The 25,791-nt window shown below is 43.8% G+C and overlaps 1 protein-coding gene across 5 annotated transcripts in view; it reads right to left on the bottom strand.

Annotated features, from left to right (window-relative positions):
• Positions 1-25,791, bottom strand: part of CARD11 (caspase recruitment domain family member 11) — a 163,007-nt gene that overhangs the window by 109,540 nt on the left and 27,676 nt on the right. For 3 of the 5 annotated variants that reach the window (XM_033914546.1, XM_033914548.1, XM_033914547.1), the window contains exon 1: positions 6,900-6,940. The exons of the other annotated variants lie outside the window; for them this stretch is intronic. In XM_033914546.1, coding sequence (XP_033770437.1) covers positions 6,900-6,912 — 13 coding nt within the window. In that variant the 5' untranslated portion in view covers positions 6,913-6,940. Of the gene's footprint in view, positions 1-6,899; positions 6,941-25,791 lie in introns of those variants that run through there. 5 annotated transcript variants of the gene reach the window in all.

The raw sequence follows: 25,791 nt of genomic DNA, 5'->3' as shown, positions 1-25,791 counted from the left end.
TCTGATTTTCTCAATCTGAAAATCAGGCGAGCAGCGGTATTCTGAACGATCTGCAACCTTTTTATTCTGCCATTACCTTGCAGTTCAAGGCGGATTACAAAAGAATTATAGAAGGTGGGTTACAATGGAAGAATATTTGTCATTTCTAGAGAGGTAAAGAGGAATCCGGTAGCTTTAGTGTGGCAGGAAGATGGAGGTAGGACGGTAAGTGTGATGTTAGGACTGTTTCAGGAATTTCTTGAAGAGTATAGTTTTTATTTCTTTTCTGAACATCTTGTAGTCTGGGGTAGATATCAGTAGATTGGAGATCTGGTTATCTAGTTTTGCTGCTTGAGTGGCTAGGAGGCCATCGTATCGTTTTTTCCGTTTTACTTCTTTGATCGGGGGGGGGGGGTGTGAATGGGGGGGGGGTGTTTTTCTTGCAAATTGTTAAATAAAGAATGTTACAATAATCCAAGGTACTTAAAATTTCTAACAAGGAAGTTAATATGGAAATCAAATGATAATTTACAATCAAGATGGAGTCCCAAAATTTTTATAACTGGTAAAATAGGATAAATTATGCCATTTAATATTATAGAACTTTCCTTGATCGTGTCAGAAGGCGAGGCCAGAAAAAATTTAGGCCCTGTTTTACTAAGATGCGCTAACCGATTAACGCACGCTAATTGAATTTGTGCGTGCTACACGCTAACACGGGTCCAAAATGCAGCTATCCACCTCCTACACAGCCTCAACTACCATGATCCCATCTCCCCAGCACTCCGTGCTGAACACTGGCTCCCAATTAGCCAACGTTGTGCATTCAAGGCCCTGGCAATAACACACAAAAGAATTTATGCCGCCACCCCCTCCTACATAAAATCCAAGCTACCCATCTACATCCCCACCCGCACCCTCCGCTCAGAAACGGAGATACGCCTATGCATTTCCCCCGGAAGGTCCCTCCTCTCAGAAACCGCCCGCAAACGCTCCTACAGCCACTTCATTCCCCAACTCTGGAACCAACTCCCCCCTCAAGTCAGACTACAGAACTCACTAATGACATTCCGGAAAATGGTAAAGACCCTCCTCTTCAACTAAAGGTCACCCAACCCCCTTAAAACCCCACCTCTACCCTTCTTTCTCCATTCTAATCTTCTGCCTAAATTTCTGTATAGTCCATTCTCAGCCTATACTCAAATAACTTGTATCTAAACTAAACTACTTATATCTAAACTACTGTTCTTAATTTGCTGTATAGTCTCGTATGTCCAAGTATTTAAATCTACTGTATAATCTTGTATGTCCAATTCACTCCATTGTGAGTGTTTACTTGTAAACCATTCTGAGCCACTGGGAGGACGGGATAAAAATCTAAATAAATAAATAAATGTTAGTCTATGGATGCGTTAGCGAATCTTAGTAAAACAGGGCCTAAATTTCAACCTGGAATCTCTAATCCATGTTTCTACTCTCCAGGATGACATGAATAACTGATAAGTGTGTCCTTTGTAAACTCTTTCAATAGAACTATTATAGTAACTAGTCTTTTAGCCCGTTACACTAATGGATGCTAGAATATGTCTGTCTGTCTTTCTTTCTGTCTCTCTCCCTCCCGCTGTCTGTCTGTCTTTCTTTGTATCTGTCTCTCTCCCTGCCCCCCATGCATCAGCAGCATTTATTCCCCCCTCTCCCTGAGCAGCAGCCACAGCACGTCCTTTCCCCTACCCCCCTTTCCCTTCCTGCGTTCTGGCCTGCTATTTAGTCCCTTGGCGCCCCCCCTTCCCTTCCTGCGGTCGCACAATTATGAAAAACTCACCTTCCGCTGTTGCTGGAGTGGAGCTAATTTGGCAAACGTTTAACTGGGCTTGCTACCTTTGTTTCTCTGTGGACATCCCAGATAGATGGCTAATTGTCTCGGAGGAGCACTTCCGGAGTTTGAACGGTGAAGAGAAGAGTGGGCAAAGCAGGAAAAACGGCACTACCTGTCTAAGTTTATTTTTAAGTTTAAAGGTGCCGCAGCGGCTCCTCTCACGATCGCCGCCTGTGTCGGAAGCCTTCTCCGATGCAGGTGCGGCTCGTGAGAGGAGCCGCTGCTGCTCCTTTAAACTTAAAAATAAACTTCGGCCAGTAGTGCCGTTTTTCCTGGATATCGTAAACTTCAGGGGTCTGCGACAGAGTGAAGCCGAGTTGCCATGGTGAGGGGCAGAGGCCGGAGGCGGGCAGGAAGGAGGAGACTGACGGTTGAGGCTCAGGAAGCGACGGCAGGACTCCGCGTTCGCTCCCTCTGCCACCTGTGGTGACGTAGTAAGTGCGCATGTGCACTCTTGCCGGCCACGGACCGACAGATCAGGGATCAGGGAAGCACGCGGTAAGAGTGCGCATGCGTGCTTAGCGTTTTATTATATAGATATCATCCACATAACTATGCAGTTTTATTCCTAAGGAGGAAAGCTTAAATCCCAGAGGAGCTAAATAAAGGTTGAAAAGTGCAGGAACTCCGGGCTGTCGGAGTTGGGTTTTTTTTTCCTTCTATTTTTTTGAGCGATCGAGGAACTTTTAGGCGACCGATGAAATAGGGGAACTAGGCGGATCGAGAAACTTTTGGGAGCCCGTGGTTTTAACCCACTTAAGCCTGCGGGTTAAAACCATGGGCTTGCAGTGCGGAGAAGGGTGGGAGAGTTCGGGGCAGGAAGGCAGGCAGCGTGTTCGGGGCTGCAGGATAGGGGCTGACAGGGCAGAGAGCAGGGCAGTCGGAAAGGGCTTGAGTAACTGGTCCTCAGCAGTTGCTTTTTTTTTTGATCGGCCAGCCCAGTCGGTATTGCAGGGTTTTCTTTAGTGAATCGCGTCCCTGCCTATTTTGCATGCCGTTGCCCTCATTTGCATGCGCGGATCGGAAGATGGTCGGAAGACAGGTAAGTGAATCGGGCCGGGGTCACAACCAATCAGTACACGATCGGTTTGCTTTGTGAATCTAGCCCTATGGTAAAGATGAAGGCCTGACTGAGAAAAATGTAAAAGTGTAAATTGTTCAAGATAATCATTACGTGATAGATTCACTAATCCCTCCATAAGCTTTATCAAGAAAGGAATTCCTGCAATCAGCCTGTAATTATTCACTAAGGATGTTGAACATCTAGGATCCTTAAATGATTGGAGTAATTATTATATGTCCTAAGCAGAAAAATTGCCATATTGTAATAGTAGATTAATCTATGATAACACTTCAATTTTAACGTGAGATGGAGCATTTTTGAATATACCTGACCTCCTCTCCTATCTCACCATCGATTTTAATTTGTATTTATGAAGCTTTTTGGAGAAGGGGTGATCGATTACCGGTAGTTGCATCACTGGGCAACTCCCGCTCACCATAAGGTACCTGTGTCCATCTTAGCATTCTTTCTGTGAGAAACTCCCCAGTCCCTTAGGGTGGTCCAAAAAATTAACTAACACACTTTGTTTGTCCTAAAGGATAATTTTATTCCTTTCTATAAAAATGAAAAATACACAAAGTTTTAGTTAAGCAAAGTTTACGGGTCGCCCCATCTTGCTGTTTTTTTTAAACTACCACTAAGCTTAATAGTATATTGTAATTCTTGTTCACTCAGCAAATAATCAATGATCTATGACAGTGTTTTTCAACCTTTTTACACCTATGGACCGGTAGAAATAAAATAATTATTCTGTGGACCGGCATCGGTCCATGGACCGGCGGTTGAAGAACACCGGGCTAAGTTGTGGGCCAGACCCCGCCCATCTCTACCCAATCTCCACCCCAGACCCCGCCCCCATAATAGTACTAATTGCACCTTGCACATCCCTTGCCTCATCTCTACCCAATCTCCACCCCACCCCAGTGCCTCATCTGGAAGCCTTCCCTCTGACATTGCAAAGTCAGAAAGAAGGCTTCCGGTTCAGGCGCAGGATGCCCGTAGGAGCCACTGCCCATGGCTTTGTGCACTGAATCAGTTAGGAAGAAGGAGCTGGCTTGAAGATAACGCCACATCGATCGCACCGTGGACTGGCGGTTGAACAACACTGTTTTGGGCCTGATGCATATGCTGGCCCTGTGGACCGACAGGAAATTTATGTGGACCGGCAGGATGTGAGAATACCTAACCTTATTCGTACTGCAGGGATAATTGAAAGTTTTACAAGGCTGCCTGGACGGAACTTATACGTTGTGACGTAGGTGATCTAAAAACAGGTCTAAGTGCCCAAAAGGTATCCAAAGTGACCAGATAACCACTGGAGACACAAAGTACAGACCCCCACACACTCTCCCAGTGATCACTGACCCCCCCCTCCCCACCATAAAAATCTGAATAAAAACATACATATCTGCCTCCAGAACATCAGCACCTGGCATAGGAAAGCCTACTAGAGCTGCACAGAGGTGGCTAAAATAGGCTGGGGGGAGGCTAGTGACCCATAGAGTGGAGGGCCCAGGCCCATAAGCCACTCGAACCATTGCATTCATGGTGGAAAATATGAGTCCACTGTACTGCCATATAGGTGCCACCTGCAGCCATAAGGGCTATTAGGGTTGTAGACAGGTGGGTATAGTAAGCTTTGGGGGTGTTTTGGGGGACTCACCATGACCTGCAAGGGAGTTGTGGTGAGATGTTTATGTAGCACCCTTTTTTGTGAAGTTCACATAAGTGCCCTGTAAGGTGTCCCACTACTCCGTTGCCATATCTGGGTGGCCAGCCATCACTTTGCTGGCCCCTTCCACATCTAAAAGGTCTTGTTCTATGCATTTGGAACATGGTCAATATCTTGGACGAAAATGTATAAAGATAGACGGACTAACGGTCTGGAAGATCAAATGGCTGGACGTAGAAGTAGACTTTTGAAGAAAAAAAAAAATTTGGGACATATTTTTCGAGAATGGAATTTGCACACTGCCGACTTTGGGCGACGAGCCCCCTTGGCCGAAAACGGACTTAGACGTTGGTTTTGATTATGCCCTTCCACATGTCCTGTTTCTTTGTCTAAATTAGATTGTAAGCTCTTTTGAGCAGCAACTGTCTATTACATGTTAAATGCACATGTACAGTGCTGTGTACGTCTCTCAGTGCTAAAGAGATGATAAACAGTAGTAGCAGGCAAAGAGCTGAGGTGTAAGTTTGAGAAGCTACCACAGATTATGCAACCTTCAGTAAATGACTTTAATTCTCCATGCCTGCAGGTTTGCAATTCATGGACTAGCCTACTCGGCAGATTGAAAGTAGCCGGGAACTAGTCTTTGCTTGCTTGCTGGTTAGACCTTGGGCAAATCACTTCATTTTCAGGTATAGACCTAGACTGTAAGCCCTTAGGGAACTGGGACATTATCTTTTCTACCTAACAGTAACTTACTTTGAGCTATTGTTTGAAAGCTGTGAGTTGGAAGCTCCATTTTCATTATCATATGATATAATATTGTTTGGAACGATATTGTTACCCAAGAAACCAATTAATTCAAACCAGAATAAATTGCTCCTTATCATGACAGGAGTAGCCACGCAACTGATAATGAAAAATTGGGATAACTTAAATTATAGTTTCTGGTGGGGTTCATTATGCCAGATTTATAAGTTTGAGAACATTAATTCTGTACAAAGGGGACACCATAGCAAATTTAAGGAAATTTGGGGCCCGTTAACAAAATATTGTAAATTTTGATTGTGATTTATTTTCGCTATTTCCCTTTGATTCATGAAAGACTGTTATACACATCCAGGAGGGGCGGGAGGGAGGGTTCGAATGGGAGGAGGGAGGGTAAACAGCTTTATATTATTTATTGGAATAGAGTGCAGTATGTTATATCACTTGAGTGTTCATATGTTTGCACTATGTATTCGATGTCAAAAACGAATAAAGAATTTTTTTTTTAAAAACCCCCAAATAATAATAATTTTTTTGAAAAAAAATATTTTTTCATCGTAGTGCAAAGGGGCACTGAAGTAGAATTGGCAAACATTAGCTTGCAGTATTCTGGCTTTCATGCATGTGAAATAACCACAAGTTTATTCACAGAAAAACTAAGACCAGCTCTTGTTACAAAAAAAAAAAAAAAAAAAAGTCTCTAGTTACTATATTTGAGATCACAACAAAATCTGGAAATTTCCACAAAATTTGCAGCATCGCATTGGAAATGTTTGGGAGGTACGGATCAGGTGTCCCTGTGTTTTGCATTTATTACAGTCTGACTGTAAACTGAGTCTAATGCACTGTGCTTGGGGACGTGGTTTATTTGCACGGTGCCCGTCTTTATGGTAATGCTCATGCAACTGAGATACGCTCATGCTGGCTCTGGCAGGCACCAGTTGACAAAGGACACGTGATTAAAATACAGTAAAGAACATAATGTAACACCTCAGCTGCCCAGCCACATGCAGGCTACTTCCCTGTTGCCCCATAATCCGGACTATCACAGATCACACCGCATGCCACCCTCTCTTTGTACTGTCAACAATGGAAGCATGAACTCAGCGCACAACACAGGGTAGTTTGCATGACAGTAATTATATTTGGGTTTAACAGTTAGGTACCAAGCACCAAGCTCGTTAAATTTAGGCCACACACTGTTAATGAAAGAAAAAACCGGAGACAAATGCAATAGCAGGAAGAATACAGTCATTTCTACACCTAGGTCAGAGATTTCGCTTGCCATACCTGTGATTTCCGACAGCAGATGCTCATTCATTCAGTGAAAGAGGTCCTTAAAGACCGACTTTTCTACATCACCTCTCTGAGATTCCCAAATTGACCAAATCGCTTGGAGAAAGGCCATCTTTTTCCTCTCAGGTCACCTGCCTTTCGAGCCCTTTTGGAAATTTTATCTCCTCAGCAGACCTGTCGAGCTTGTCAAAAGGAAAACAGCACACGGCAAAGAAATTGCACGGCACAGAGAAAAAGTCGACTCTTACCTAGAACGACCATAAGCCACCAAGAAGAATTTGGGATTCTCCTCTTGATAAAATACTAGGCGTGTATCTGGCGAGAGTTATATTATCTAATAGATGCATATTTAGATTTTGTTTGGTGGTCTCTCATGTCCTGCTGTCTGTCTCTTCACTAGTCCTCCCTTACTGCCTTTGCAAGCTACAGTAGCAGTGCGTGACATTCCGGAAACTGCAGCTCACCATCTTTCACAGATGTAGTATCTATATATAGCTGAAAAGGAGGTGCTGGGAAGAACTTTACTTCCCCTTTCTGGTTTTAGTAGACATGGGTGATTTTCAAATTCAATTAAAAAGCAGAGGAAGATCAGAAGAAAAGTGGCCTTTAAAAAAAAAAAGTTAGATGTCAAGGACAGACGAAAAAAAAAAACCCATTAATGGGATACAAAGATACAGGTGGGGTGAGTTAGGCAGGCCTTAACTTTCCATTGAAATTCACTGGATTGGATGAAGTTTTGGGAGGGAAAATAGATTAAAACAAATGAAAGTAGGAGTCACCTGTGTGGCTTAATGGCCCATGCTCTGAACTACTATGGGGAAGACCTGGGTTTGAATCACAGTTCTGTCCTTTTTTAAGCCAGGGTTAGAAATGATATTCATAGTTCCTGGAAGCAGGAGCTTCAGTCATTGCTCACCAGCTTCCTCTAATGACCTAACTTCAGGTCTATATTAGCTGAGTTGCAAAGGAAGCACAAAATAAGAGTTACCATACTGGGACAGACCGAAAGCCCACCAAGCCTAGCGACCAACCCAGGTCACATGTACCAAGCAAGATCCTAAGGAGCAAAACAGATTTTATGCTGCTTATCCTAGGAATGAACAGTGGATTTCTCAAAGCCATCTCAATAATGGCGTATGGGGGAAGTCACTGCTTGCCCTGAATCAGTAGTATGGAATGTTGCTACTTCTTGGGTTTTGGCCAGGTACTAGGGGCCTGGATTGGCCACCATGAGAACGGGCTACTGGGCTTGATGGACCATTTGTCTGACCCAGTAAGACTATTTTTATGTTCTTATGTTTTTAAACCCTGCTAAGCTAACTGCTTTCGCCATATTCTCCAGCAACAAATTCCAGAGTTTAATTACAAGTTGAGTGAAGAAATATTTTCTCCAGTTTGTTTTAAATCTACTACTTAGTAGCTTCATTGCATGCCCCCTAGTCCTAGTATTTTTTTGAAAAAGTGAACAAGTGATTCACATCTACCCTTTCCGCTCCACTCAGCATTTTACAGACCTCTATCATATCTCCTCTGACTGGGTGATCAAAGAATTGGATGTAGAGAGTGCACTAGATGTGGTGTATTTAGATTTTAGAAAAGCCTTTGACAGTGTTCTACACAGGCATCTAATAAATAAACGGAGTGCTCTCAAGATGGGCCCCAAAGTGACAGACTGGGACAGGAACTAGTTGAGTGGAAGGCGACAGAGGGTAGTGGTCAATGGAGATCGCTCTGAAGAAAGGGATGATACCAGTGGCCTTTTTAACATTTTTGTAAGTGATATTGCTGAAGGACTGTCAGATAAGATTTGCCTCTTTGCAGATGATACCAATATCTGCAATAAAGTATTTATTTATTTTAAAAATTTATAGATCGCTTAAATCTAAGCGGTTTACATAAGAACATACATAATATTCAAACAACATTTAGCTCAGATTTTAATAAAAACAGTAATAAGAACAAAATAATTGCCATCTCCGGATAAGACCCTGGGTCCGGTGATCCGCACACGTGGTGTACCCTGGCATAGTTTTAGTCCCCATATCACTGTATGCTTCTCAAGGGAGATGTGCATCTAATTTACCCTTCCCCGTATCACTCTATGCCACTCTTAAGGAGATGTGCATCTAGTTTACCCTTAAATCCTAGAACGGTGGATTCTGCAATTACTTCATCTGGGAGAGCATTCCAGGTGTCCACCACTCACTGCATGAAACAGAACTTCCTGATATTCGTCCCTCAGCTTCAGTCTATGTCCTCTTGTCCATGTCACATTGGACATTGTAAATAACTGCTTTGCCTGCTCCATTTTGTCAAATCCTTCCAGTATTTTGAAAGTCTCGATCAGATCCCCTCGCAGTCTCCTCTTCTCGAGAGAGAACAACCCCAGTCTCCTAAGTCGTTCCTCGTAGTCCAGGTTCTCCATACCTTTCACTAGCTTCGTTGCTCATCTCTGCACCCTCTCTAGCAGTTTTATATTCTTCTTTAGGTATGGAGACCAATGCTGGACGCAGTATTCCAGGTGCGGTCTGACCATGGCTCTGTAGAGCGGTACTATAACTTTCTCTGATCTACTCGCAATTTCCTTCTTTATCATGCCTAGCATTCTATTTGCTTTCTTCGCCGCCGCCACCACACATTGCGCCGACGGTTTCAGGGTCCTATCTATCAGTACACCAAGGTCCTTTTCCTGTTCGGTCTTTCCCAGAGTTACACCTGACATACTATACTTGTGATCTTTATTTTTTCTGCCTAAATGCATCACTTTGCATTTTTTCACATTAAAATTCATCTGCCATTTATCTGCCCACTTCTCCAATTGATTCAAGTCGCTCTGGAGTTCTTCGCTGTCCTTCTGCGATCTGATTGCCCGGCATAGCTTTGTGTCGTCTGCAAACTTTTATTATTATTATTATGTTCTTGTATACCGCCATACCCAAGGAGTTCTAGACGGTTCACATCACTTAATTAAGATCCGATCTGAACACGGATTTACAACATTTTGTCGGCGTTACAAGCAACGAGGAAGGATATGTTGGAACATTTTATCAGAATTTTATCAGTTACAAGCAACGACGAAGGTTGGATTGGAAGGTAAGAGGGAGAGAGAGAGAACCAAAGGAGGGGAGGGGGGAAGGGGAAGAGTGGAAGGAGGGGGGAGAGGGCGGGAGTTAGTTTATTGCAGGGGAATGAGGGTTAAGGGTCCTGTTCGCGGAATAGGTACGTTTTGAGTAGTTTTCTGAAGTCGAGGTAGGATGGGGCCTTGAGCATCATTTGGGCTAACCAAGGGTTCGGTGTCAGGTCAAAAGCGCGCCGGGACAAAGGCGCGCGCAGACAATTGCGTGCCGCAGAAAATTACAGTTTTTATGGCTCCGACGGGGGGGGGGGGGTGTGGGGGGGAAACCCCCCACTTTACTTAATAGAGATCGTGCCGCGTTGTGGGGGGTTATAACCCCCCACATTTTACTGAAAATTTCACTTTTTACCTGTTTTTAGGGAAAAAGTTAAGTTTACAGTAAAATGTGGAGGGTTACAACCCCCTAAACCCCCCACAACGCCGGCACGATCTCTATTAAGTAAACTGGGGGGGGCTCCCCAACAAAAACCTCCGTCGGAGCCCCTAAAAACTGTAATTTTCTTTGGCGCGCGCCTCCGTCTTGCGCTCAGTTGTCGGCGCGCGCCTTTGTCTTTTGCGGGGTTGTCTATGAACCAAGGGTTCAGCTTAGCCGCCTGGAAGGTAAAGGTTTTGTCGAGGAATCTTTTGAGCTGACATAATTTTAGGGAGGGGAAGGCGAACAGGTGAATTCTTCGGGATTTCTTATTGGTGCAATTCATAGCGAAGTGGGGAAAGAGGTATCTTGGCGATAGACCAAATACTGTTTTGTAGCAGAAGCAGGCGAATTTGAAAAGGACTCTGAATTCGAAAGGTAGCCAATGTAGTTGGTGGTAGAAAGGAGTGATGTGTTCCCATTTGTGCAGGCCGAAAATGAGGTGGATGGCTGTGTTCTGAATCAATTTTAGTCTTCTGGTGGTTTTCTTCGTGGAGCTCAGGTAAATGATATTGCAGTAATCCAGTTAAGCTTAGAATGGAGGATTGTACTAGTAGGCGGAATGCAGTGTCATCAAAGTATTTTTTTTATGGTGCGAAGTTTCCAGAGCACCGAGAAGCTTTTCTTGACAGTGAGATCGGTGTGATTTTCTAGGGATAGATGTTTGTCTAGCGTGACTCCCAGTATTTTTAACGTTTGTTCGAGTGGGAAAACCAATCCTTTCACTTGGATTGTGGTGTCTTTGATTTTGTCTTTGGGGGTGGCCAGGAAGAATTTTGTTTTGTCAGGGTTTAGTTTTAGTCTGTAGGAAAGCATCCAGAGTTCTATCTGATTGAGTATGCTTGTGATCTAGGAGAGAAGTTCCTGGGAGAGACTGGTTAGAGGGATGACTATTGTGATGTCATCTGCATAATGAAAAATTTGAGCTTGAGTTTATGTAGGAGGTTACCCAGGGAGGCGAGGTAGATATTAAACAGGGTGGGGGACAGGGGGGAGCCCTGCGGAACACCACAGGAGTTATCCCAGCTGTAAGAGAAAGAGTCATTTTTGAGTACCCTGTAGGATCTGTTTCGTAGGAACCCACGGAACCAGTTGACCTGGTCGGAGATGCCAAAATGGGCCAGGCATTCTAGGAGAATGGTGTGGTCGACTAGGTCAAACGCACTGCTCAGGTCAAGTTGCAAGATCAGGGCACTGGAGCCCTGACTAAAGAGTGTGTGCAAGTGGTCAAGTAAGGAAGCTATAATGGTTTCTGTGCTGTGGTCCGCGCGAAAGCCCGATTGATTGTCACTTAGAATGTTGAATTTTTCCAGGTATGCGGTGAGTTCAGCTTTTACTACCCCTTCAGCTATTTTGGTGAATAGAGGGATGCTAGCAATTGGTCTGTGATTAGAAGGGGCGTTAGGAGGTTCCTTCACGTTTTTTATGATTGGGGTTATCATAATATGGCCTTGCTCTGGTGGGAAATTTCCTGAGGATAGTAGGGAGTTAACCCACGTTAGCATGTTGGCTTTGAAGTGGATCGGAGTAATTTTCATAACGTTTGGGGGGCAGGTATCCAGTTTGCAGAAGGAGTTAGTGTATTTGTTGTAGTATTTGTTGAAGGTTTTCCAGTCGATTGTAGTGAATTGGTTCCAGTTTAGGTCAGATCAAACTTGATGATTTCATTGGATGTTCCTTCTTCCAGGTTATTTATGAAAATATTAAATAAGATGGGGCCAAGTACCGAGCCCTGGAGTACACCACTAGTCACTTTTTCCCATTCTGAGAACTTCTCATTTATGCCCACTCTCTATTTTCTGTTCTCTAGCCATTTGCCTATCCATCTTAGTATATCTCCCTCTATTCCATGGTCTTGTAATTTCCTGAGAATTCCTACATGTGGAACCTTGTCGAACGCTTTCTGAAAGTCCAAGTATACAATATCCACCAGTTCTCCACTATCAATTTGTTTACATCTCTCAGTAACATGATGTTATAAAGTTACTTTATCAAATTCAAAATCCTCCTTCCTTTATCTCTCTCAATCTCAGTTACAATAACCATAAGGTCAATGTTCTCCCATCATATATTACATGAAAGCATCCATGACAATTGTGTTTTCAGCATTTTCTTAAAAATCAAGCGGTCAGTACATAGCATCAAAGCTCCAGGAAGAGAGTTCCAAAGTTTTATGCTATCTATGGAGAACATGGACACCTTCAATCTTACGTAATGAACTCTATGTTCCTTGTCAGAAATCAACCTCTTCCCTCCCTCGGACCTCAACTTTCTACCTGGTCGAAAGATTTTCCAGAGACTTTGAAAACATAATGGAACAGACAAATATAAAAGTTGGTGCACAGTCGAAAGCACTTTGTAATGAATTCGCTGTTCTACTGGAAGTCAATGTACAGTAATTGTTTCAGAACTGGAGTAATATGTTCTGACTTAGGTTTACCAGTAATCAACCTTGTGGAGAGTTCATCAATTGCTAGAAGGATTTAGATTTCATCTTAGTCAAACCAAGATAAAGCATGTTATAATAATCTATTCTAGTCAATATCAATGCATGGACAACAGATCGAAAATCGCATGGTAGAAGCATTGATTTCAACCTATATAGAAGATATAATTTTGCATATCCTCCTTGAATAACCTTAAGGATTTTCTTCCCCATTGAAAGAACGGAATCCAAGTAAATACCCAAGACCGTCATCTCCCTCTTTACCGTAGATACCCCTGATGGTGTGAATAACATGAGGAAGGGATTAGCGAAGTTTGAAGAATGATCTGCAATTTGGCAGCTATGATGTAATGCTAAGAAATACAAGGTCATGCATTTGGGCTGCAAAAACCCCGAGGGAACAGCACAGTTTAGGGGGCAAAGACCTTTTGTACATGAAAGAGTAGTGGAACTTGGGTGGGATTGTATGTGATGATCTCAAGGTGGCCAAACAGGTTGAAAAGGTGATGGTGAAAGCTAGAAGGATGCTAAGGTGCATAGGGAGAGCTATGGCCAGTTGGAAAAAAGGAGGTTTTGATGCCCATGTATAAGATTTTGGTAAGACTTAATTTAGAATATTGTGTACAATTCTGGAGGCCGCACCTTCAAAAAGATATAAACAAGATGGATGGTCTTCATCATAAGACATATGGGGACAGATTTAAAGATCTCAGTATGTACAATATATGCGCCCCCCCCCCCCCCCACCTGAAAAATGCCTCTGCTGTGAAAATGTTGTGGAGGATTTTTCAGGTGGTTACTGAGGTTTCAGTCTAAATTTGCATACATAGATTTTGTATACAGAGGTAGGTTACCTAGGGATTTTTGGGGAAGAGATAGGTCTATATTGCTCTCCTACAGTTCAGAAGTCCGTCGAGAGATCTGATATGAAGAGGCAGTTGATTCCAGTATTTTTTTTTTTTTTTGTTCGTTCTGATCATAAGCCCTCAGGGTCAGGTAAATATCAAGTCTGCCTGAATTGAAACTTGTCTTCCACTGGGTTTTGAAGAAGAGAGTAATTAAATCCAAATCAAGAAATGCATTGGGTTAATCCAATAAACTGCTATAACCTTGTATAATAATTTCATTTTGTGTTCTTCATTCCTCCTAATCAGTCTAGAGATTAGTACAGACAGTTCATTCTCATATAAAAGAATATTTTTTTCGATGTAAGCTTTTCCTATCCCCTTTCTCTGGTCTTCTTCCTCTTTCTGTTCCCTCTTCTGCTCAGACATGAAGAGGATATCAGTATTCAGGAATCTCTTTCGTCACTTCATAATCTCTCCCTCCCTCTTCCCACCCATCACAGAAAGAAAACAGTGAACCCAAACTGGTTGCATTTTATGACTTATAGCGGTCAATTGGGTTTTCAGTATATTTATCTAGGGATGCTCATGAGATCAGTTTGTATACACAGTTTGTTGTTACTGGAAAAAATCCTAAAAACCCTCCAATCAGCTGTGGGGGTTCAGAAGCCAGGTTTGGGGGACCGTTATTTTAAGAAGTTTGTGCAAAGTGACATGGAAGTGGTTAAAATGGAAGGAATGTTTTAACCCTTCAAATAATACTAGAACTAGCGGACACTCAATGAAACTAAGCAGGACATTTTAAAACATATTGGAGAAAGTATTCCCACACACCCCCACTGGTGGAAAACCAAATTGTAGCATTTGTTGTGGGAGGATGTCAAGGCATCTAACTTAGGTGAGGGGTTTGGGCACGTTCCTTGAAGAAAAGTCTATAAAGTTAGTAACCAGGTACTTTGAAAGCCACCACTTATACAGGGTGGCTTTGCCACTGGGTGGTCTTGGCATCCCACTAGGCTGGCAGAGTTAGAGGGATAGCAAAATGGAATAACAGGACCTGTTTCCACACCTTCTCTCCTGTTGCATCCACCACCTGACCTCTGCCTGGCTGTCCTGAAGCCCTGTAAAGTGGAGGGCATGACTTGAGTGCTATGCTCAAGCTCTGCTGGGTTCCTCCCTTCTGTTGTCCCTAGATTATGAGCATGCACCGGAGCTCAGAGGCTGTGCACATTTCTTTACAGGACTTCTGGGCAGCTGAGCAAAAGTAGGGAGGTAGGATGGTGCTGGAAGTGGAGGGCAAAGGACAAGGATGACGTGGGAGGGATGCTGAACTCAGGAAAAGGGATAAAAGGGATGCTGGCATAGAAGGAGAAGCAAAGAGGAGATGCTGGACATAGGAGGGTGTAAAAAGAAAAGGAGATGCAAGAATTGGGGGCAAAGAAAAGGAGAGATGTTAGGCTTAGGAGGTAAAGAAAAGAGAAGATGCTAGGCATGGAAAGAGGAGTGAGGAGAAGGGGAAGGCTGGGTGGGGGTTGTGAAGAAAAGAAGACATCACGAGGAAGAGAAAGGAGATGCTGGACACTACAGAATGACATGGGGACAAACTTTTCCCCGTCCCCGTGGGAACTCATTTTCCCGACCCGGCAAGTTCTTTCCTGTTCCTGTCCTATTCCTGCAAGCTCTGTCCTCATCTGCACAAGCCTCAAACGCTTTAAAATCATAAGTAGTAACATTCTAGAGCTCAGACTGTGATGTCATAATGCCTCATTCCACCAATGCCTAAGCTCCGTCCTCATCTGCACAAGCCTCAAACACTTTAAAATCCTAAGTAGCAACATTCTAGAGCTCAGACTGTGATGTCATAATGCCTCATTCCACCAATGCCTAAGCTCCGTCCTCATCTGCACAAGCCTCAAACCCTTTAAAATCCTAAGTAGCAACATTCTAGAGCTCAGATTGTGATGTCATAATGCCTCATTCCACCAATGCCTAAGCTCCGTCCTCATCTGCACAAGCCTCAAACCCTTTAAAATCCTAAGTAGCAACATTCTAGAGCTCAGACTGTGATGTCATAATGCCTCATTCCACCAATGCCTAAGCTCCGTCCTCATCTGCACAAGCCTCAAACCCTTTAAAATCCTAAGTAGCAACATTCTAGAGCTCAGATTGTGATGTCATAATGCCTCATTCCACCAATGCCTAAGCTCCGTCCTCATCTGCACAAGCCTCAAACACTTTAAAATCCTAAGTAGCAACATTCTAGAGCTCAGACTGTGATGTCATAATGCCTCATTCCACCAATGCCTAAGCTCCGTCCTCATCTGCACGTGCCTCTAACACTTTAAAATTATAAGTGTTCGAGGCTTGTGCAGTTAAGGCAGAGCTTACAGGAACGGGGCAGGGACAGCGACAAAACTCGCGGGAACGGGACGGGTAAATCGAGTTCCAGCGAGGACGGGGACAAATCTGTCCCCGTGTCATTCTCTACTGGACACCTTGGGGGAGGGTTGAGTAGGAGGGGAAAGAGAAATGTTGGGGAAGGGGGGTAAGAGAAGATGCTGGACACAAGCTGGGAGGAAGGGAAGGAGAGATAGTGGATGACCTGGGGAGTGGGGAGCCGCATAGCTCGTGGTTCGCCAAAGGGATCAGCTCTGCACTTATCCCTGGGAGTGACCTATAAGAAATAACTCTCCTCTTTAGAATCTTATTGGCCACTATAGAAGTTAGAATGTGAGCTGACTGAGCCTTTAATCTGACTTGGCACTTTATGTTGGGTTTTTTTTTTCTTTTTTTTTTAATCTAGTCTCAAATAAAAGTATTGGAACTATTTCAGAGGACAGCCAAGAATGCCTTCGCAGAAAGAGTCCATCTGAGAGGAGCTCATCGTTCTAAATTTTTCCTTGCTGGAAGAGACAGGGTGTTTCATTTTTGCCATTTGAGATCCACGCAGTGAAGAATTTCATCTTAAGAGCCAGTGCGCCGGTTTCCCCCTTCCCCCTCCCCCCCCCCCAGCAGGGATAGCTTTCCTCTCTTCTCACCTCATAAAGCTTAATTTTCATTAACTGCAGTTTTTAATACAGGTATAAAACTCTGGCTACCTTTAAATTTAAACGGAACATTCTTGCTCCATCTTGGCACTCTGTGGATAGCGGCACAACTGTCTGTAATGATTTTCAGCAGCACTAGACAGAAGTGCGGTAAGAAATCAACAGGGAGCGCCAATTAGGGCAATCATGTAGATAATGTATGCCATTATCTAGATAATTTTATCACTTAAATACTTTCAATTTTCCACTTGTTATATTTTCTTCTTCATGCATTATAAAATGTCTGATTCCGCCGGTTCCTGGAAGTGTCGAGTGAAACCCGAGGGAACGGTACGGTTTGGGGTGGGGGGAAGAACTTATGTGCACGAAAGAGGAACGGGACTTGAGAGTGACAGTATGTGATGATCTTAAGGTGGCGAAACAGGTTGAAAAAGTGACGTCGAAAGCTAGAAGGATGCTAGGGTGGATAGGGAGAGGAACGGCCAGTAGGAAAAAGGAGGTATTGAGACCCTTTCACAAAGCTGTAGCAAAAAGCCTTACTGGGTCAGACCAATGGTCCATCAAGCCCAGTAGCCCGTTCTCACGGTGGCCAATCCAGGTCACTAGTACCTGGCCAAAACCCAAGGCGTAGCAACATTCCATTCAGAATCCCCAAAGAGTAGCAAGATTCCGGAATCCCCAGAGTGGCAACATTCCATGCTACCAATCGATCCAGGGCAAGCAGTGGCTTCCCCCATGTCTTTCTCAATAACAGACTATGGACTTTTCCTCCAGGAAATTGTCCAAACCTTTCTTAAAACCAGCTACCCTATCCGCTCTTACCACAACCTCTGGCAATGCCATTGCGCACGGAGGCCATTTTTCCTGCAGAGGTAAAATGATTGATTTTCCAATTTTTCCATTCCAAGTTTCCGGTTTACAATGATTTATAATAAATATACGCTTAACAGGAACATAAAAGCAATATCGTATACAAGAAATCAAAATTAAAATTATTGGATTGACAGTCAGAAAGTGCTTACTGAAACGGTGGGGAAGGGGGGAGGGGCAGAGGACTTGAAAAATACATCGAGATTGAAAATAAAAGAAAAAAAGGGGAGGGGAAGGAAATTACAGTAGGATGGGGGGTCGCTTCGATAAAGCGGTTATCATTCTCTGTGGTGTGCTTGCGCATTGTCTCATCTCAAGTGTCGTAATCATCCTTAAAGTGGAAGGTTTTTATGTTGGATTTAAATTTGTCTAGGGAGGATTCCAATCCGATGTCCGGTAGAAAGACGCTCCATAGAGATGGGGCGGTGACCATTAACACATGGCCATTACCACATGAGCTCCGCCTGCCACTTATTTAGCAGGCGGTAGGAACTCAGGCGCTAATCCTATGCTAATCGGTTACTGTACAGCAATGCCGACACGCTAAACAATTTGCATAGCTGTACCCATTCTCTGTCCCCCAAAACGCCCTCTCTGCAAAAATAGCAAAAAACATTTCAGCGTGCAATGTACACACGCACAGGCCTAAATTACCATGGGAGCGAATCCCATAGTCTAGTAAGCACTTGTTTGGTTTTCAATTATTCATTTATTGCTATTTCAACATATTCACAAGCATCCACTTGTTCAGGAAATATAGAGAATAAGATATTTAACAAAGAAAAGAATATTATAATATCCTAAAATAAAAGAAGAAAAATATAATCTCTTCCTCAGATCACAAACATTGTTCTGAAGGAAGCAAAGAAAGATAAGGAGATCCTCAATAAGTATTTCCCCGCATACAGGCCGCCCCTCTGCCTAGGCCGCACCCATGTATAGGCCGCAGAAAAGGGCGGCCTATGTTTAAAAACCAGAAGATAAGCCGCCCCATGGCATTAGCTGCGGCTTATCTTCTGGTACCTCCCCTGCCTTTGTCAATCATTTTCCTCCATCCCCCGGTACCTTATCAGGCGCCCCCTGGACGGCAAATCTCCGGCGGTGCAGGGCAGCTGCGAGAACTCACGTCCGTCACTCAGCAAGTGGTGCGGGGGCAGGCTGGATGCCAAAGAGATTGCAGCTGCCCTGCACTGCCGGAGATTCACCGTCCGCCGTCCAGGGGGCTCCTGAAAAGGTACCGGGGGTGGGGGGATGACTTAAAATTTTTATATAGGCCGCGCCCCATACACGGGTTTGTAAAACCCATGTATAGGCCACGGCCTATATATGGGGAAATACGGTAATTAGGTAAATATGCTTAGCAGGTTAGAAATTTACACTAACCCTACACATTCTGGATTAACTTCTTAGTATCCAGAAAGGCTCGGAGCTGATCGGGAGTAAAAAAAAAGTTATTTTATCTCAACATATTTGATAAGACCTTTATACAGATAACTTAATAAGAAAGTAACCCCCAATGCTTTAACTTCTTGTCTCATATTCAAAAATAATTTTCTACGTTCTTGTGTTGTCTTCGTCACATCAGGGAAAACCCAAATTTTTTGACCGAGAAATAAAGCTTGTGAAAATCTAAAACAAAACCCCACAGTGAGCACTTCTTAATGCTTATCATAGTTTTGTGAAGGGGTCCTTAAGTCAATAAACAAAAATGTACTTGAAAGACATAAAAATGATTTGTCAATAGCTCCAACTGGGTTTAAGAAAAACATCTACAGACCAAGCCATCAACTCAGGATGAAATTTAAATTATAAAACAGTGCAGGACCAACTATAATCCCCCAGACAGACTGCAGTAGGACTAATCAGAAGAACAAGTCCCTGCATGCTTTATGTCAATAGCCCTCCACTTCCCACTGTGCAAAGCTGTAAAGTTAATGGAGTCTCAATCAGTTTTAAGAGGTTGCTATTACACCTATGAAAACTGAAGCCCTTTTTTAAAAAAAAAAATAAAAATATAGAATTCCCATTATTTTCGAAGTACATTCATGATTAATTGCATGAGATTAATACAAGACGAAAGAACGCTTCTGGTGTAAATGAAATGTCTTACTATTTGTGAAGCTCATCGATCTCCAGCAATGAGAACTTATACATATACATGATTTACCTGTAAAAATATCCCCCCCCCCCCCTTAAAGCTTTATATTCCCTGTGGGAAATGCTGAAAAGTATGAGAGGAGATGTATTGGAGCTTCATCTGAAAGCCTTTCTGTTTGTTTTATTGTTGACGAGCTGATCACCCGGAAATTGTTGCCCGGAAATTTATATATCCCAATCTTCCGGTATCCATAGACTTGTATTCAGTGATTACTCCTGGTAAAACGGGAAGTATTTGATTGTTTATTTCGTGGACATCTTCATTTTTAGGCGCAAGAATGGCCCTCTCTATAGGGCTGAACTTGGACTTCAACGGCATCGGGAGTGTCAGTATTCATCTCAGGGAGCCCGAAATCTATGGATTAGACCAGACATGGGTAACTCCGGTCCTCGAGGGCCGGAATCCAATTGGGTTTTCAGGATTTCCCCAATGACTATGCATTGAAAGCAGTACATGCAAATAGATCTCATGCATATTCATTGTGGAAATCCTGAAAACCCGATTGGATTCCGGCCCTCGAGGAATGCAATTGCCCATGTCTGGATTAGACACTAAGAACTGTTGTTTTCAATAATTTTTACATGTCACCCCCTTTCCACCCCCACAATATTTTTTCCCAGATAGTAAGTCATATGGAACACGAGTATAGAATGTCAGGCGCAACTCTGGGAAAGAGCGAACAAGAAAAGGACCTGGGTGTACTGATAGATAGGACCCTGAAGCCATCGGCACAATGCACGGCAGCAGCAAAGAAAGCAAACAGAATGTTAGGCATGATAAAGAAAGGAATCACGAGTCGATCGAAGAAAGTCATAATGCCGCTTTATAGAGCAATGGTCAGACCACACTTGGAATACTGTGTCCAACATTGGTCTCCCAACCTAAAGAAGGATATAAAACTGCTGGAGAGGGTGCAGAGACGAGCAACGAAGCTAATAAGAGGTATGGAGAACTTGGAATATGAGGAACGACTCAAGAAACTGGGACTGTTCTCCCTTGAGAAGAGGAGGCTGCGAGGGGACATGATCGAGACGTTCAAAATACTGAAAGGCATCGATAAAATAGAGCAGGAAAATAAATTATTTACATTGTCCAACGTGACTCGGACCAGAGGACATGGTTTGAAGCTAAGGGAGGACAAGTCCAGGACAAATGTCAGGAAGTTCTGCTTCACGCAGCGAGTTGTAGACGCCTGGAATGCTCTCCCAAAGGAGGTTATTAAGGAATCCACTGTGCTAGGATTCAAGGGCAGATTAGATGCACATCTCCTTGCGAGAGGCATAGAGGGATATGGGTGACTAAAACTACATCAGGTGTATACCTGACTGGGCCTCCGCGTGTGCGGATCGCCGGACTCAATGGACCATGGGTCTGATCCGGAGATGGCAGTTCTTATGTTCTTATGTGTACCAAGTTTGGTTGAAATCTCTGCATGCGTTCCAGAGTTATGCTAGAACATACACACACAGAGATACATCCGATTTTATATATATGTATTGATTCTTGCTTAATCTATTTAGAGAGTATGTATTATGTCATTTTTTTTTTTGTACACTGCCTAGCTACATAAATAGGACTATATAGAAGTCAGTCCTATCTTTATTCCAGTGTCTCTCAAACATTTTTAGCTCTGGCACACTAAATGGAACAAATGTTTTTCACAACACACTATAATTGAAAAATTTAAGATTTATTTAAAGTTCTTTAAATTATGTATGGGTAATTGTAACAATGGTGAAACTATAGTAGATAGAATAGAATTGCTAATCAATGCGATGGATGTGCTTGTTTTTGAGTGCAAATGAACTCAAAACGCAGCTCGATAGTCGACAAGCAAACACGCATTTCATCATCCACCATCTGCAGTCATTCTCTTTTTTAAAAAAAAATTTAATTTCTGTCAGAGCTGAAAATTCCAAGTTTACAAAGATAAGAAGATCCAAACGGTAACAAAGCCTTGATTGCTTTTATGCTCAAGTTAGGATAACGACTGCATAAAAAATAAAACGAAAATTACTTGCCGTTACTTTTCAAGGACCAGTCACGTCAAAGGATGGCGCTTGTCTGGGCGGCTGTATCCTTACGCACACAGACGCTCATAATATTGACAGACTCTTCCATACGCGACGTACTTGTCATCTATTCTAGTCTATACTTATGAAGGGAATTTTTAAAACTAATGTAAAATTCTGGAATCTCTTGTGGCACACCTGGGATTTCTTTGGGGCACATCACTGTGAAATGGCACACAGTTTGAGAGACACTGCTTTATTTCCGTGGACATGTCGGCTTTTCAAAACCTGGCGCTTTGTCCTGGTTTTGAAAAGTTTGGAACATATCACTGTCGGGCAGGAGGGCGTCCGCAGCGGGGGCAGGACTGAGCATGAAGGGGAGGAGATGAGTGGAACTGGGCGGGCTGGGAGCGGGCCTAGGGGTCTGGATTTTCCAAACGGAAAATCTAGTAACCCTAGTCCAATCCAATATGAATGAGTCAAAGGCACAGGAAACATGAGTTTTCAACTGAGATTTAAACATGGGAGATCTGTTGCCAACTGGAGGGAACAGGATTATTTTAGATTAGAAGAGCGGAGGACGTACAGGTCTTTCCAGTAAAAGCAGAGAGGCTGGGGATTGAAGAGGGATGGTGCTTTTGGTATGGAATGAGTTGCAGGATGCGTTTGAAGACCAGTTGAGTAAGGTGGCATGCTCTGCAGAACAGCCAATATTACGAAATTCTCTCATCTTTGGCAAGAATGATTTGTACAGACCTATTAGGATTCTGACTTTCACAATAAGATACTCGTACACAGTACACATTAGCAATTTATTCAAGGAGAGAATGTTCATTTTCTAAATATAATTTTGGAAAAACAGCAGATAACGTAAATTGGCTAGTTTTACATAACAGTGGTACAGATGTGGAAAGAAACAGATGTCTTAAAAAAAAAAAAACCAATATAGCCTTAAGAAGTTATAGGCTCGAGAGTAATTTAAGGAAATACTTTTTTATGGAAAGGGCGGTGGACGCATGGAATAGCCTCCCGGTGGAGGTGGTGGAGGAAAGGACTGTATCTGAATTCAACAAAGTGTGGGACAGGCACCTGGGATCTCTTAAGGAGAGGAGGAGATAGTGGACAATACGGATGGGCAGATTGGAGGGGCCATTTGGCCTTTATCTTATTTATTTAATTCATCTAATCTTCTAACCCTTTTCCCCAAAGAGCTCAGAACGGGTTACAGGTTAAACATACATAAAATATAGTTAATAGGTTACAATATGACATAATTACAGTAGAAGTTTATGATAATTTGAAATATAGTAGGAGGGTCTAATACCAATAAACATAATATAAAGGATTTTTTGGGGGGGTCGGGGGAGATCGGAAGGCAGGGGAGGCACTTGATGTCTGGGATGTCGGAGGGAAGGGAAGGTGCCCCCAAGACGGCACCTAGGGTGGACTTCCCCTCCCCCCTTACTAAGTCACTGGTGAAACACCATCAATTCAGGCTCTTATATTTTCTACCCATACTCATAATTTAAAATCACATATAGATTTCAATTTATTATTAACTATATTATAATACAATCAGCCGAACACAATATCGCATGACAAAGAAATACAAAGCAAACAGACCAAATTTATGAAAGCCCTGCGATCCTTGCAAGATCCAATACAAGCGGTAGCCAAATATAATCGGTACCTTTAGATGACAGTTCTCAGTGATAGCAATCTTCAGAAAGTCTACTCTGCAATGCACCAGAACACCAGACTGTAATCCAGAGAAGTTATATGGATTTTAAAGCAATTTCCACAGCATAACACAAATCTCTGAAAAAGTTATTATACAGTGCAATGTTCAACAGGAACTCCTGCTGTTATATATCTTCACAGTAATGATGCTTCAAAGCAAACTCTCAACACAGACTATATTTCTCTGAATAAACAACTTCCTCAAGGGAACGAGCGAATAGCTTCTTCAGAGGAATCCATTAGACGGAGAAGGTAAAAATCACCTCCTGTTCTACACGCAACTGGACCTTGCTATCAAAAATTCCAACAATCGAGACTTACAAAAGATATGCGAGTAATAAACATAGAAACAAAAATATGAACAAGAAAATCCACACAATTGCCCTCCCCACCACCTTTTTTTTAGAAAACCGCGGAAACGTTTTTTTAGCACAGGCTGGCACACTGACTGCTCTCCGCTGCTCCCGACGCTCATAGGAAGTCTATGAGCGTCGGGAGCAGCGCAAAGCATTCAGCATACCGGCCTGTGCTAAAAACCACTTTTGCAGTTTTTTTTAAAGGGGGGGGGGTTAGTTTATATAATCACTAGTCTTTAAGCCCGTTACATTAACAGGTGCTAGAGCAGACGTCTGTCTGTCTGGGGTTTTTTCTTTGTCTCTCTCTCCTTGGACGCTGTCTGTCTGTCTGTCATTCATTCTGTCTGTGTCTCTCCCTGGCCCCCTGCCTACCTGTATTTCTCTGTTGCGCCATGCTTGCCTGTCTCTCCATGGCCCCCTTCTGTCTCCCCCCTCCCAGAGCAAAGCATTATTGTTTTCTGCCCCCACCAGCACACCCCTCCCCCACAGCAGCCCCCTTTCCCTCTCCCCCTGTTGTGCCATGCCTGCGTGCCCCGTGGCCCCCTTCTGTTCCCCCTGATGATTGCTGTCTGACCCCCTCGTCCCAAAGCAGCCCCCCTTCCCTCTCCCCCTGGTCCCCTGTTGTGCAATGCCTGCTTGCCCCGTGGCCCCCTTCTGTTCCCCCCTGATGATTGCTGTCTGTCCTCTCCTCCCAAAGCAGCCCCACTTCCCTCTCCCCCTGGTCCTCTGTTGTACAATGCCTGCCTGCCCCTTGGCCCCCTTCCGTTTCCACCCCCCCTCCAATTCTTACCCTCCCTCCATCCCTTCAACTGGAGCTGGTGTCAGTCTAGGGCAGGGGCTGCATCGTTCACCTCTCGGCCCAGATCGTTGAGCAGGTTCTCCTGCTTAATGGCGGTGGGCGGGACTACAGGAAGACTGCGAGCGTGGCAGCAGCGGCAACCCCGGCTCCTTCTTCAGCACCATGTCGGGAAGGTGGAGAGCGGCCTGCGAGGTTCGCTACAGCGGCTGGCGAACCTCAGCAGGCCGCTTTGAAGAGGAGCGGCAGCGGGAGGGAGGAGTCGCTGGCGTGTTCTGCACACTCACGCGCCTCCAGCTAGCGCAGGCGCCGTGAGGACTGGCACAGAAGCACACCTCACGCCACCAGGAATCACGATCTTTCAACAGCGTATGCGCGCTTAGCCTTTTATTAAAGTTGATTTGCCCTTGATCTCTTCCTATGTAGATAAGACAAAACGGGATATACACGAGTTATTCAGCATAAAAGCAGTATTCATATAGGCCCGGATTCTCTATATTTATTATCTATTTTATTTTAAAAATGTCTATACCATTTAAAACTAAACAGTTTACATAATTTACATACATAATTTTGTAAAAACATGATAAAACAGACACACAAACAATCATCAGAAATCACATCTACAAACTAATACCATAGCCAGTATCGTCCACCGCCTAAAAAGTGGCCGCCGATCACGTGTCGATCATGCAATGGCGCCCTTTAGAGAATCGGGCCTCCGTGAAAGATAGGCGCCGGAATTGTAGGCCTGGGTTCTCTGGGCTTCCATTTCCAACGCCTGTCTATGCTGTGAATCATAGGTGCAGATGTCGATGTGATGACACCATAAGCATGTGCGGTCGATGTCCGCGCATGCACAGACAAAGTCCCGAGCTCGGGGAAATTTGTGTGGGGGCGGGGCTGGAGGCAGAATGGGGCGGGGCCAAGTGTCCTTTTTTTATACAGGAAATCTGGCAATCCTAGGTCAGCAATTCTACTTTACCATGCTTTGACTGCTTTTGGCTCATGGCAATGCCTTAACAGGGGGGAGGGGGGGGGTCTGAAGGGGTGCTTGTAAGCAAGTGCCTTTAGGAAAACGAGGTGGCCCCTGTTTTAACACCACAACCTTAGGCAGTTCTCCGAGAGGGAATTTTGGAACTGAAGAAGACACGTGAGGATTCAGAGTAATTGATATAACACAGCGTCCCGCAAACTTTCCCGAGCCGCAGCACACTAAAGGTAGTGGCCCTGGCTCGCGGCACCTGGAATTGCGCGGATATCGCTGGGATGACATCACGCACATGCGTGACATCATCATGTTGATATCCACGTGTGTGTGA

Source organism: Geotrypetes seraphini, chromosome 11 (assembly GCF_902459505.1).
Source record: "Geotrypetes seraphini chromosome 11, aGeoSer1.1, whole genome shotgun sequence".
Taxonomy (NCBI): Eukaryota; Metazoa; Chordata; class Amphibia; order Gymnophiona; family Dermophiidae; genus Geotrypetes; species Geotrypetes seraphini.
The sequence above is the reverse complement of the archived record's forward strand: the minus strand, read 5'-3'. Positions and strand labels throughout refer to the sequence as shown.